The sequence below is a fragment of the Zea mays genome, chromosome 3 (genome assembly GCF_902167145.1).
Source record: "Zea mays cultivar B73 chromosome 3, Zm-B73-REFERENCE-NAM-5.0, whole genome shotgun sequence".
Lineage (NCBI taxonomy): Eukaryota > Viridiplantae > Streptophyta > Magnoliopsida > Poales > Poaceae > Zea > Zea mays.
Window position 1 is genome coordinate 175,776,994 of NC_050098.1, and position 13,303 is coordinate 175,790,296.

At 42.3% G+C, this 13,303-nt stretch overlaps 1 protein-coding gene across 1 annotated transcript; it reads right to left on the reverse strand.

Moving 5' to 3' along the window:
- Positions 1-4,481: 4,481 nt before the first annotated feature.
- Positions 4,482-13,025, reverse strand: LOC103650918 (ubinuclein-1). Its single transcript, XM_020550403.1, has 13 exons — positions 12,392-13,025; positions 11,698-11,784; positions 11,531-11,623; positions 11,102-11,178; positions 9,846-10,437; positions 9,677-9,770; positions 9,469-9,581; positions 9,083-9,169; positions 7,113-7,235; positions 6,851-6,982; positions 6,595-6,642; positions 5,379-5,480; positions 4,482-5,231 (listed from the first exon to the last, which is right to left on the reverse strand). Exons 1-13 carry the CDS (start codon positions 12,716-12,718, stop codon positions 4,785-4,787), a joined length of 2,322 nt encoding a protein of 773 aa, XP_020405992.1. The 5' UTR covers positions 12,719-13,025; the 3' UTR covers positions 4,482-4,784.
- Positions 13,026-13,303: the final 278 nt, after the last annotated feature.

Genomic DNA, 13,303 nt, shown 5'->3' on the forward strand with positions numbered 1-13,303 from the left:
TCAAGGGGGAGCACAAGATGATCATGTGATGGAGGAAGAAGCGGAACCGGCACCTCCAACCCAAGTTCGAGCGATGATTCAAAGGGATCATCCCGTCGACCTAATTCTGGGTGACATTAGCAAGGGAGTAACTACTCGATCTCGACTAGTTAATTTTTGTGAGCATTACTCCTTTGTCTCTTCTATTGAGCCTTTCAGGGTAGAGGAGGCCTTGCTAGATCCGGACTGGGTGTTGGCCATGCAGGAGGAGCTCAACAACTTCAAAAGGAATGAAGTTTGGACACTGGTGCCTCGTCCGAAGCAAAATGTTGTGGGAACCAAGTGGGTGTTCCGCAACAAACAGGACGAGCACGGGGTGGTGACGAGAAACAAGGCTCGACTTGTGGCAAAAGGTTATGCCCAAGTCGCAGGTTTGGATTTCGAGGAGACCTTTGCTCCTGTGGCTAGGCTAGAATCAATTCGTATCTTGCTAGCATATGCCGCTCATCATTCTTTCAGGTTGTACCAAATGGATGTGAAGAGCGCTTTCCTCAACGGGCCAATCAAGGAGGAGGTGTACGTGGAGCAACCCCCTGGCTTCGAGGATGAACGGTACCCCGACCATGTGTGTAAGCTCTCTAAGGCGCTCTATGGACTTAAGCAAGCCCCAAGAGCATGGTATGAATGCCTTAGAGACTTTCTAATTGTTAATGCTTTCAAGGTTGGGAAAGCCGATCCAACTCTTTTTACAAAGACATGTGATGGTGATTTGTTTGTGTGCCAAATTTATGTCGATGACATAATATTTGGTTCTACTAACCAAAAGTCTTGTGAAGAGTTTAGCAGGGTGATGACGCAGAAATTCGAGATGTCGATGATGGGCGAGTTGAACTACTTCCTTGGGTTCCAAGTGAAGCAACTCAAGGATGGCACCTTCATCTCTCAAACGAAGTACACGCACGACTTGCTAAAGCGGTTTGGGATGAAGGACGCCAAGCCCGCAAAGACGCCGATGGGAACCGACGGACACACCGACCTCAACAAAGGAGGTAAGTCCGTTGATCAAAAAGCATACCGGTCAATGATAGGGTCATTACTTTACTTATGTGCTAGTAGACCGGATATTATGCTTAGCGTATGCATGTGTGCTAGATTTCAATCCGACCCTAAGGAGTGTCACTTAGTGGCGGTGAAGCGAATTTTGAGATATTTAGTTGCTACGCCTTGCTTCGGGCTCTGGTATCCAAAGGGGTCTACCTTTGACTTGGTTGGATACTCAGATTCCGACTATGCTGGATGTAAGGTCGATAGGAAGAGTACATCGGGGACGTGCCAATTCTTAGGAAGGTCCCTGGTGTCATGGAACTCTAAGAAACAAACCTCTGTTGCCCTATCCACCGCTGAGGCCGAGTATGTTGCCGCAGGTCAGTGTTGCGCGCAACTACTTTGGATGAGGCAAACCCTCAGGGACTTTGGCTACAATCTGAGCAAAGTCCCACTCCTATGTGATAATGAGAGTGCTATCCGCATGGCGGAAAATCCTGTTGAACACAGCCGCACAAAGCACATAGACATCCGGCATCACTTTCTGAGAGACCACCAGCAAAAGGGGGATATCGAAGTGTTTCATGTTAGCACCGAGAACCAGCTAGCCGATATCTTTACCAAGCCTCTAGATGAGAAGACCTTTTGCAGGCTGCGTAGTGAGCTAAATGTCTTAGATTCGCGGAACTTGGATTGAATAGTAGCATACATGTGTTTATGCCTTTGATCATGTTCATTCTGCATTTTGTTGCTTATAATGGTGCTCAAGTTGTATAAGCACTCCCCGGACCTCACAAGTCCTTGTGCAAGAGATGCACATATGAAGGGGGAGATGTGTTACAACTTGACCCTTTGAGACTAACCATATGCTTGAGTTTGCTTGATCTAGTCTCGAAGGAGAATTGAAAGGGAAAAGGTGGACTTGGACCATGCAAGACTTCCACTGCACTCCGATAAAAAGAGTAACCTTTCCAAGTTCATCTTTAAACTCTTATTGCCATTTGCTCTTAATTGAAGATTTTGGTGAGGCAATGGGGTTAAAAGGCCAAGATTGATCCCGTTTTGGTGCTTGATGCCAAAGGGGGAGAAAATAAAGGCCAAAGCGATAAATGGATCAGCTACCACTTGAGAAATTTTGAAAATAGTGAAATAGAGCTTTTTGTTTTGTCAAAACTCTCTTATTGTCTCTTTTGTCAAAAGTTGGTTTCTTGTGGGGAGAAGTAATGATTATGGGAAATAGGGGGAGTTTTTGAAATCTTTGATCAATCTCTTTTGGAATGACTCTCTTTATGCTTCAACATGTGTGTTTGACTTAGAGATAGAGATTTGAGTTTGATTTGCAAAAACAAACCAAGTGGTGGCAAAGGATGATCCATATATGCCAAAATTGAATAGAACTCAAAATTATTCTATTTGAAGTGATTTTGCACTTGTTCTAGTTGCTTTATGTTGTGTTGGCATAAATCACCAAAAAGGGGGAGATTGAAAGGGAAATGTGCCTTTGGGCCATTTCTAAGTATTTTGGTGATTAAGTGCCAACACAAGTGCTTAAATGTGAATCTATGCCCATGGATGAACAAAGTGCAAATCACAAGTAAAGGTATGTTTCTAAGTCTTAGTACATTGGTTTTGTGTACTAATATATTTGTCTAAGTGTTAGAAACAGAGAGAAGAAAAGGAGAATGTTGGCTGTGTACAGCCAACAGGCTGTTTCGGTCTGGGGCACCGGACAGTGTCCGGTGCGCCAGGCTGCCTCGACCTGAAGACGCCGCTCTCGGGAATTTGCCGACGGCGTACGGCTAAAATTCACCGGACTGTCCGGTGTGCACCGGACTGTCCGGTGAGCCAACGGTCGGCCGAGCCAACGGTCGGCCGCGGAATCTGCGCGCGACACGTGGTCTGGCCAACGGTCGGAAGGAGGCACCGGACTGTCCGGTGTGCACCGGACTGTCCGGTGCGCCAGATCTGCAACGGCCGACAACGGTCGGCTGCGCCTGTTAAGGAAAGAAATCGGGCACCGGACAGTGTCCGGTGTGCACCGGACTGTCCGGTGCGCCCGACGACAGAAGGCAAGGATGGCCTTCCATATTTGTTCTCAACGGCTCCTAGCTGCCTTGGGGCTATAAAAGGGACCCCTAGGCGCATGGAGGAGAACACCAAGTATTCCTACAACATTCCTAAGCACCAAGACATCGATCTCGCGCATTCGTTTCATTGTGATAGCATATAGAGCTCTTGTGGAGTTGTGAACTCTTTGAGTTGTGTTGCGAGCTCTTGTTGCTGCTTGTGTGCGTGTTGCTCTGATCTTTTGAAGTCTTGTGTGTGTTGCTCATTTCCTTCCTTACTCCGTATTTCTTTGTGAATCTCAAGTGTAAGGGCGAGAGGCTCCAAGTTGTGGAGATTCCTCGCAAACGGGATATTGAGAAGAAAAGCATAACACTGTGGTATTCAAGTTGATCATTGGATCACTTGAGAGGAGTTGAGTGCAACTCTCGTCCGTTGGGACGCCACAACGTGGAGTAGGCAAGTTTTGTACTTGGCCGAACCACGGGATAAATCACCGTGTCCTCTCTGTGTTGATCTTCTTGTGATTATCATATTGTGCAAGATCTTCGCTCTAGCCACTTGGCATTAACTGTGCTAACACTTAATCAAAGTTTTGTGGCTTAAGTTTTCAAGATTTACAGGATCACCTATTCACCCCCCCTCTAGGTGCTCTCAATCCTATAGGCGGCCAGTGCACTCAGGCCTAGGCTCAATAGATCATGAGTGGGTCGCATGCCTGGAGGGTCGTAGGTAATGATTGGAAGGCGGATCGACTCTCCTTCTGTGGATCAATGTCAGGTGCAATTAATGCAGTCGGTCACTTGCGACGGGTCAGGCGTGAAATCCACTCGAGTGACTTCCTCTCGATCCGCCGACCCCCTTTCGTCTCCGCCTCACCCGACCCTGGGCTCGGTGCCTCAAGACTAACAATGGGACAAACATTTCCCTCGGCCTTCTACAAACTAGTGGGCCTAAGAGGCCCAAGAATCATTTTCCCCCTTCTACTAACTAGTGGGCCTCAGAGGCCCAAGAATCATTTCCTCGACACATGGTGTCAAAAAAAATTGTTTGTACCTCACACCAAAAAAAATATCGCTAAAAGATCGTAGAGAGGGCTTTTCACAAATAACTTGTCTTTAGAATTTTTTTTACTTACCCCTTAAAAATCATTCAAGAGAGCCCTAATTAATACTCCCCGACCGTTCGTTTAACTTTTTTTGTAACAAATGGATCATAGAGACCATTTAGGAGGCCTTCATTTTTCCTTTGTTTCAAAGGAGCCCTCTTTCCTTTGCTCAAAAGGAGGCCTGACTATGCGTAAGTTTGAAGACACAAAGATATTTTCCCTCGACGCTTGAACCAGTGGACCACACAAGGGTGGGAGTTGGGACCCAAACACACTTGAACAAAAGTAAAAGAAAATCTGCACATCGCTTCGCACAATATGAGCAGTACATGTCTCGAGAAAATATTCATAATTACAACTGGTATTTGAAGGGGTTGCAGATCATATCTATCAGCGCTGCACAGATAATCTGGGCAAGGGTACCAACCATGCAATGCTGGAAAAGTAAAGAGTGATCAAATATCCTCTCTACTCGGGAACATGTTAGTCTCAACAATCGATGCTGAACACATGGAAAGGCCATAATTTGTTACAGCAGCTGAAAAAGGCCTATAAGGAGAACCAAATGTCCAACACTACGCCGAAAGAATCAGCTAGGTTGTTGGTTATGACCAAGCACCGACGGTAGGCCAAGCACAGTTTGAGTTGTCGCCATGGAGGGCAGGCTACCAGCACTGGCCTCGTCAGCAGGCTTAGAAGGCTTTTGCTTCTCGCTCCCGTGCGGCATGGGAGCCCTTGGTAGGTTAGCTTGTGTATCTACAGGGTCATATTCAGGTTTTCTTTTCTTCTTCTTGACCTCACCAGCAATTCTGTTGCCGTCATCAGGGATTGCACTGGAGCTCGTTTCACGAGCCCTATCAAAATATTTTAACCCCGGGTTCTGTCCATAATCAGCCGTATGGTATGTGATGGGATTTGTTATGGGTGGCTGTGCAACTTGTGGGGCAACTCCACTTTGCATTGCAACTGCGAGGCCATCTGGCAGCTTTGCTGTTGCAGCCAGCCTCTTCCTCTTCATTCTCTCTTCACTGCGAACCTATATTTAATTATTGTGGGGGGAAAATGAGCGACAGAATGATACAAAATATAAAGTTGACCTTACATTCTAATGCCACATTTGTTTCAACTTCTAACTCGTATAAATAACAACGAATGGGAAAAGAGGAATATTTATAATGATGACCTTTTGCTGGCTGTACAATAATCTTCTTCGCTCCTTTGATCTATAAATGGCATCTTTGATCCCGACATTGTCCATGCAACCATGAGGCCATAACTCGGCAAGCTGGTGTAAGAAAATGAGATCAATGTTGTTATCTACAAAAAAAAAAAGTTCCAGTACATACAAAAACCAAGAAGTCTTTGCATGATTTAACAAGTATTCAGCAGAAGATTCTTTGTGTTACATGTTGTAAGAAATCTTACCTAAATTTGGGGAGAGAGAAAGGATCATTACAAACACTAGCAATGTGGGTATGACATTTTACAAAACTGGTATCTTAACTATATATTAAAAGCATATCTTACTCTTTTACTCAAAACAAATACTATGTCCGGTCACAAAAAAATGCCGTTTAGGACAAGATTTGGTGAAACCATAAAAGAATTACTATTTCAAATTTGGAAATGTGTTAGTTATATGTATCAAAATACTCTCTCCGTTCCAAAATAGTAGTCGTTTTAGCTCTTTATTTTTATATCTATATTCAAATGGATGAAGGTGAACCTAGACACATAAAACACATACATCAAGTATTGTATGAACATATTAATTAACTAAAACAAATTTTAATTTGGGACAGGAGTACTAAGCAAAACCTCTTATATTTGAATGGCTTTAAGAATACATTCTAGAATTAAGTTAGTGACCCATGCGAAGTCAAATGTGTCGAGTTTTTGTGGCTAGAGGGAGTAACTACACCAGCGACCAGCCTCCAGGTTCAAAAATTAAAATGGAAATGTTAATGACACTTTCATAAATGAAAATGGGCATGGTTTCAACCACGAATGGTATAGGAGATTAATCCAATAAGTCAAAGGGACATTCAGGGACATTTTGGCAGTGTTCTGGTTTCAGTTGCTTGGCAGAAACCATAGAAACCCTGCCAACCCATTCAAAACCCGGTGTTTCGCAACAGAAACCAGCTTTCTTTTTATCACATTGCAAAGGAGGAAACATAAAAAGTTGTTCTCCTTTCAAGAACCTAAAAAACCCTGGTTTGCCAAACAATTTCCCAAGAAACAGAAACACAACAGACAGACATCTCTTAGAAGAAGAAACTGAAACAAAAACTGTTTTTTCAAGAAGCAGGATCCCTAACAAATCAGCCCTCAGATTCCAAAGAATCTTATTAAAAGAAACAAAAACAAGAAACAAGGTGAGGCTTCAGGAATAGTACCTCTACATATAACTTCCTGCTTTGAGGGCCCTTGTCTTCATCCATACCCTGACAAGGATTTAGATAGGATGTCATTCAAGCCACTTTCGTTCTATAGAACTCATCTACATGTTTCACTAATAATGAAAGAGTAAACTAGGATCAGATATACCCATTTGTAACTGTACCTTCACTAACATGCAAATGATAAAGCTAACAATTCGTGCTAACGCCTTATCAGGCTTCAAAATGAACAAACATGTTGATAGGTTTATACCTCAACATACATATCATACAGATCACACATCTTGTCCTCCAATGCAGTATCCATTGTATACTTTGTTTTTAAAGCTCTTCTTTCATCATTAGCAACCTGAAAATCATCAGCTGAACCATCCTGTTCATTGACCTGGTAGCATGTTGACAACAGAACATCTATCATCAGCCACAATGCTATAAGAAAAAAGTATTAATAACAAGAGTTCATATATCAATAGACTAGAGGGAAGTCTAACACTTGTAACCAATTATATCTTTACCTTGGACTTTGTAGCCATACGCTCTTTAATCATCTCATTGATCTCCAATTTTACACGCTGAAACCTGTCAGCCTTCTCCAGTTTAGCAGATATACCAGATTCTACCATTTCTTTCATGTTTCTCTGTTAAAGATAGGAATGATTAGAAATGGAAGCAAGCATACTAAGTTAAAATAATTGTCCTGGACGTGTAGCTTGAGTGAATGGTCATCACACGGGATCAATATACTACAAAATAGATAGGGATGACAATCTTACCCGCGGGTGTGTGTATCCACGAGTTTCCTACCCGATGGGTGTTGGCATGGGTATGAAATCTCACCCGCATGTACATGAGGGTCGGGTACCCGCAAATATACAGGTAGAGTACACATATCAAATTTTACCTGCGGGTACCCGCAATTTGAGAATATATATGAATATATATCACATGTCGTTCGCATATCATGTGGACTAGCTCATTTAGGATATCTACAGTAGCTTACCCATTCACATACCCATATTCAAACTCCACTCTGCGAACAATGCAGTCTACAGTGCAAAACAGTGTTTTAGGTAACCATATGGGTGAACTGCTGGACAGTCTTAACATGTAATGTGTAGCATATGCAATTATGCATAACAATGTCGAACTATAGAGATGATATTTTTTGGATGGCTAAATAAAGTGATTGCGTGAGCTACTAACTTGTTATGTTAGTTCTTGTGTAAGTTTTTTGTGTTATTTGTACGAGCATGAATGACCGAATTATTGTTCTAGTTATGTATTGTGACTTGTGAGCTACTGTATATTGTCCTAGTGAACTCTACACAAGTGACATTGATATATTTACATGATGTTTAACTATGAATTTATTATATCATACCACTATGACTATTATTTGTCTTAATATACCTAGCAGGTATATTTACATGTTGTTTAGCAATGAATTTATTATTTCATACCACTATGACTTCATTATTTGATCACTCTTAATATACCCGATAGGTACAAGATACCCGTCGGGTGCGGGCACAGGTACAATATCTTACCCGCAGCCCGCAGGTATGCTCGCGGGCACGGGTAAAAATTAGGATCACAGGTATACTCATGTGCGGATAATACCTGACCCGCTGCCATCCCTAAACATAAACCTAGACTATAACATAATGGTCAAATCGACAACTAGATATTCTGCGCAACAGCACTAGACTTTCAAAACGAACTAGGCTATAGGAAAAGTCAGGCTCCCACTGTTGCCAAGGCACCACACGTAGGCTGATCTAGGAGTCCCCTTTTTAAAGATAGCAGATTTCTTTTTTTACACCAAATCAAATATCAAAATATTATATCTGTTGCTCAGTTGGTCTTCATGTTGCACTCTGTTTTATATTTACCTCATAGATCAGCATTGCCAGTGCTATTTGAGTACATTGAATAGCCAAATTATGATAGTTTTTCTATGATTGCCATTACTTTTGCAACATAAACCTACTACAGACAAAGAGACAAGGACCTGAGTTGGCATGCTAAAAAAATCATTATTCATATCTGTCTAGCCTAGCCAAACTTGCTTGGGATTAAAAGAATTTGTTGTTTTTGTTGTACTCTATTCATATTTGATGAAAAATAACAAACTGGGAAGTTTTGCCATAGCTTAATTGACGCACTACCCCAATATGACATTTTGAAAATGCATTGGCTCTCAAAGTCTTCTAACTGAACCCGTAATATGATGCAACATTTGGAAGTGATAGGTTCTAAAATGATATTGCTAGTTTAGACAAGAAAGATGCTTTTCTTACACAACAATATATTGTATTTTTTGCTAACATAGATTTAGATGAACATAGGCCAACATTACAAGTTCAAGATCGCGTCAGTATCTAACTTTTCAATCAATAAAAACAAAGACAAAACCAACCAGTTACCAGTGCTCTACAATAGCAAATACATATCCAAGATAAGCCAATTAGCTTCCATTCCTAACCTTCAGTGTCCTGCGCTGAACAAGGTGTCCAACTATGCCCATGAGGCGATTCATTAGCTCATGTTCTTGGATCTTTCCGTTATTTGCCTACACCACACAACAGTATTGTGGACAGGTCAAGTATACACAAAGTAATAGAAAGGATTCTGTTTGGCGTGTGTTGGATTAAGAAATCGAAATACTAGCAATTAGTACAAATGAAAGAAACACGCACTAAAGAACAGACACTCAATCAAATAAAGCATGCATGCTAGAACTTTAGGGGGAAAACAATTTCATAAACCAATGCATGCATATCTGGTCTGCAACAAAAAAAAGTTTAGACAGGGTAGAATCCACACTTGAATCTAAAGTAAATTTGAAAGTGGTGCTAGTGTACCACATACCGATAACCTTGCAACCTTCGCAAGCTTTTGCTTTATTTCAGGAGGCAACCGTCTTTTAACTGCTACCTGGCCATTTGGATCTACCTCATTAATATCAATTGTTGGTGGTCTGTCTGCAAGAAGAATTCAAGCATTTAAAATTACTTCCAGCACAACTTTGTCCACAGAAAAGCTCTAGCACAGCAGGGGTATACAGTAAAACACTCACATTCTGCAACGATCTTCTGGAGATCGCGAATAGCTCGCTCAAGCCTGGTGCCTTTGGGTTTAGTTCCTGAACCCTCCCTACCAACAACTGGGTGCTGAAAACAGAAAATGTTAAACTGGGTTGAAGACTCTCTTGTGCCACAAGCAGAATATGAGAATGAAATACTTACCATTGTTTGTGTAGAATAGACCGCAGTAGCCATAGCGATGCCAGGATATTCATTTGTTCCATGTTTCTCTTTGCGATAGGTTCTATTTGATGGACCTTGATTTTCCCTGCTTATCTTTCTTTGTTGGAAATCAAGTTGCCCTGAAGTGCCTTTATCCCTATAAGCTGGATATGCATAATCAAATGTTTCGCTGATTTTTGACTTATGTGCATAGTCAACAGGTAGTGCTGCAGCTTTATGCTTTTCCATGTCTCTTAGCTCCAAAGGAGCATGCGAGACATCCTTAATAATCTTAGCTCGTGCTGCAGCGTCACCCGAGAATTCAGAAGATTTTCTTTTAGGGGCTCCTCCAGGACCACTGATTTTATTCTTCACCACTCTATTGTCCTCATGGTATTGACCATAAGAACTTACGTTGCTACTAACTAACTGTTTTCCCGTCTGCACAGTACCTCTTGCAGAGGATTTTTCAGGTACATCGCCAATATCAAAATAATCAATTGGACCAAGGTGATTACTCTCCAGATAAGAACTTGATGCATCCTTTCTTCTCCTTTTCTTTGGAGCAACATTTGCCGCTGTACCAGGTTCACTGCAAAATAGGACCACATTGATGTATATCATTTCATCACTGCTGACATGAATATAGCAATGCAGGTGTGCAAGCAAGCATGTAATGATGCCGTTTCAATTCGTTGCTTTGAATAAATTAATGTAGATGACAAATCTTAACATAAGCACAACAATTTGTCATTCATTTCGTTTTCAATGTTAAGGGCTATTCACATGTGCCTATGACATTTCCTATATCAGCTGGCACAGCATGTACTTCTTCCATTCCAAATTATAGGACGCTTTGGCTTTTCTAGATACATAATTTTAGTTATGCATTTAGATATACACTATGTCTAGATACATAATAAAAACAACATACCTAGAAAAGCCAGAATGTCTTATAATTTGGAATTGAAGGAGTACATATTAAAAAAGGACAGAGCCAGAGCTGGCAGCTCCCACATGAGTGGGGTCTGTGAAGGAATAACCAGGCAAGCCTTACCCCTGCATTTTGCAGGGAGGATGTGTCGAACCAGGTCATTTTGGCTCAGTGGGAAGGCTTCTCACCACTGCACCAGGCCTATCCTATCAATTGTGCTGCCCAGAAAGGAATTAACAGATGTTACCAGAAGAGTACGGATCACATATTTCACTGTCTTTGTCCCTATTGACTCCAAAATTAATTATTTCGAGAACCTTACATCTGTTCCAATTTTCCCTTGTTCACAAAATAGCCATCATGCTTAGTTTTCAAATTATCAACTTCGAAATATTCATCCTGCAAGGCAAACATTAAATAAATCAGTAATAAGAAAATAAAGTCCATTCTCAATTGATAGATTTTAGCATATCTCATGACATTACAGCTCAAGTGGCAATTCCATATCAGAAAAAAGAATAGGATTTCCCCTATCGAAAAACAAAGAGTACAGAAACGTAGAGCTAAATTAAAACATAGGGTAAATATTAATATTATTTGATGCAACCTACATAATAACTATATCATGTACAAAATCAAGACATTTTAAGGAACACGGTTTAGTAAGCATAAATCTGATACCAGAACAGATCCAGAAGCAATGAACCAAACTTGTCTAGACAAAACAAATAATAGTTTGAATATAACTAACCAATTCGGCATCATCAATGAAAGAATCCTCAGTGTCATACTGATCATCATCTGGTACATCATTAAGATCCTCTTCATCGCTGCTATGTTTTCCCTGAGAATTTGTACATGTAGTCAAAACATCATCCATGGTGAACATGGGATCAAATGCAGCACGACGTTTACTACCATGTAAAGGCGCTCTATTTTTTCAATCACTGCATTGAACCGATTTGGCTGTGTTGGATCCTTTGGGTCATTTTCTGCAGGATGTGCCTGATTCAAAAGATAAAACAAACTAGATGTTAAATACGACGCTTCTTGAATGTAAAGAAATTCAGTGGATTCCACTATTTTAACATACTTCTCAGACTGAAATACTTGGGTGTTAAGAGCGTCATGTTCAAGAATGACAAGGTTTTGGCATGAACATGTAGTCATGTACAACAATTCATCAGGGTGATATTTCGTTGATTTGGGCCTATATACTTTCAAGATTTTGGCAGATTACAAGAGAGAGGAACTAATACTCACTGTAGAACATCTCTGCATGATACAGCACAGGTACCTAACATAAAAAATATATACATACATAGCTCAACCCAACAATGGAATACAACCACACTGTGTTCATAGCGATTAAGAACATCGATGTTGTCATCGTCATCACTACAAACAGGTTCCCTAAAGGTATGCTTTTTATGAGGGATGTACGTGTTGCTACCTACCAAACACAAAACGGTCCTCACGTTACATCTTGCAGATCTTACCCTCAGTCTGCAGAGAATCCTTCTATTTTCAAAGCTAAGCTAGGTAGCGCACAGATTACAGCGATGCAGCAGGTAACCAACCAACAAGCAACAACAGCAAGATGACTGCTTACCGGACCAGATGGGCCCGCATGTGCGGCGAACGCTGGCTCCACCGCCACTGGCGGTGCCGCGGCGGTGTGCCCGGCCTCCTTGAGAAGCTTCTTCCACGACACGATTGTGGTCTCCCCTGGCCGCAGCTCCACTGTGAACAGCTGCCTCTGGCACGGCGTCGCGGCTTCAGAGACCGCGGCCGCGGTGGCAGGCGGCTGCGTCGGAGCGAGAGCGGACGGCGCAGAGGTGACGCCAGGGGCTGCTGCCACCGCACCCGGAACCCTAGCTGCGGCGGCAGCGGCAGGGTCGGTCAAGGACGAGGAGGGTACCGCCACGGGGTCTTCCATGGAGAGGCTGGGGGAATTGAGAATTCGAGAGCTCACGGCATTAGATCGAAGGACCTAGGGTTTTGAGGAGCGTGGTGGGGAGTGGCGCAGGTGAGTGGGGACTGGAGGATGTGGGCTCCGGAGTTTGGAGGAGGGGACACGAAAACGCCCTCGTTTTTGGTGCAGGCGGAGGGAGTCGCTCGCGCCGGATGGGGTGAACTAGCCGCCGTGGATTTCTCGTCGCCGTTGGGTTTTGGCTCCTCGTCTCACCGCCATGTACACGCCCTTGCCTTCGGAATCAGAATGTGTGCGCGTGGGCCTGGGCCCTGGGGGATCGGTGGTTGTTTATTCTCGTCTTATCGCTTGAGCATGGGCCTTTTATCAGTTGGGCTTGGGCTTTCGAATACAAGAAGAAGAATAACGCGCGGAAAAAGGTTCCTTTTCTAGCTCAGCTGTAGCAAAAGACAGTTTTTCTCTCCCTTTATTTTAGTTTATTTTTTAAAAGAATATAGTAGATTATACAGCAATCATAATATATAAAATTCAATTATGCTAGCTCATATTACATGGTATATGATATGGTATGTTTTAGTACATTTAAAACTA

Coding starts and splice junctions, on each gene's coding strand:
- LOC103650918 (XM_020550403.1), bottom strand. CDS start 12,718: ATGGAAGACCCCGTGGCGGTACCCTCCTCGTCCTTGACCGACCCTGCC. Junction 11,179..11,530: donor TCATTGATGATGCCGAATTG/GTTAGTTATATT, acceptor TTTGCCTTGCAG/GATGAATATTTCGAAGTTGA. Junction 9,771..9,845: donor TCTATTCTACACAAACAATG/GTAAGTATTTCA, acceptor TTCTGTTTTCAG/CACCCAGTTGTTGGTAGGGA.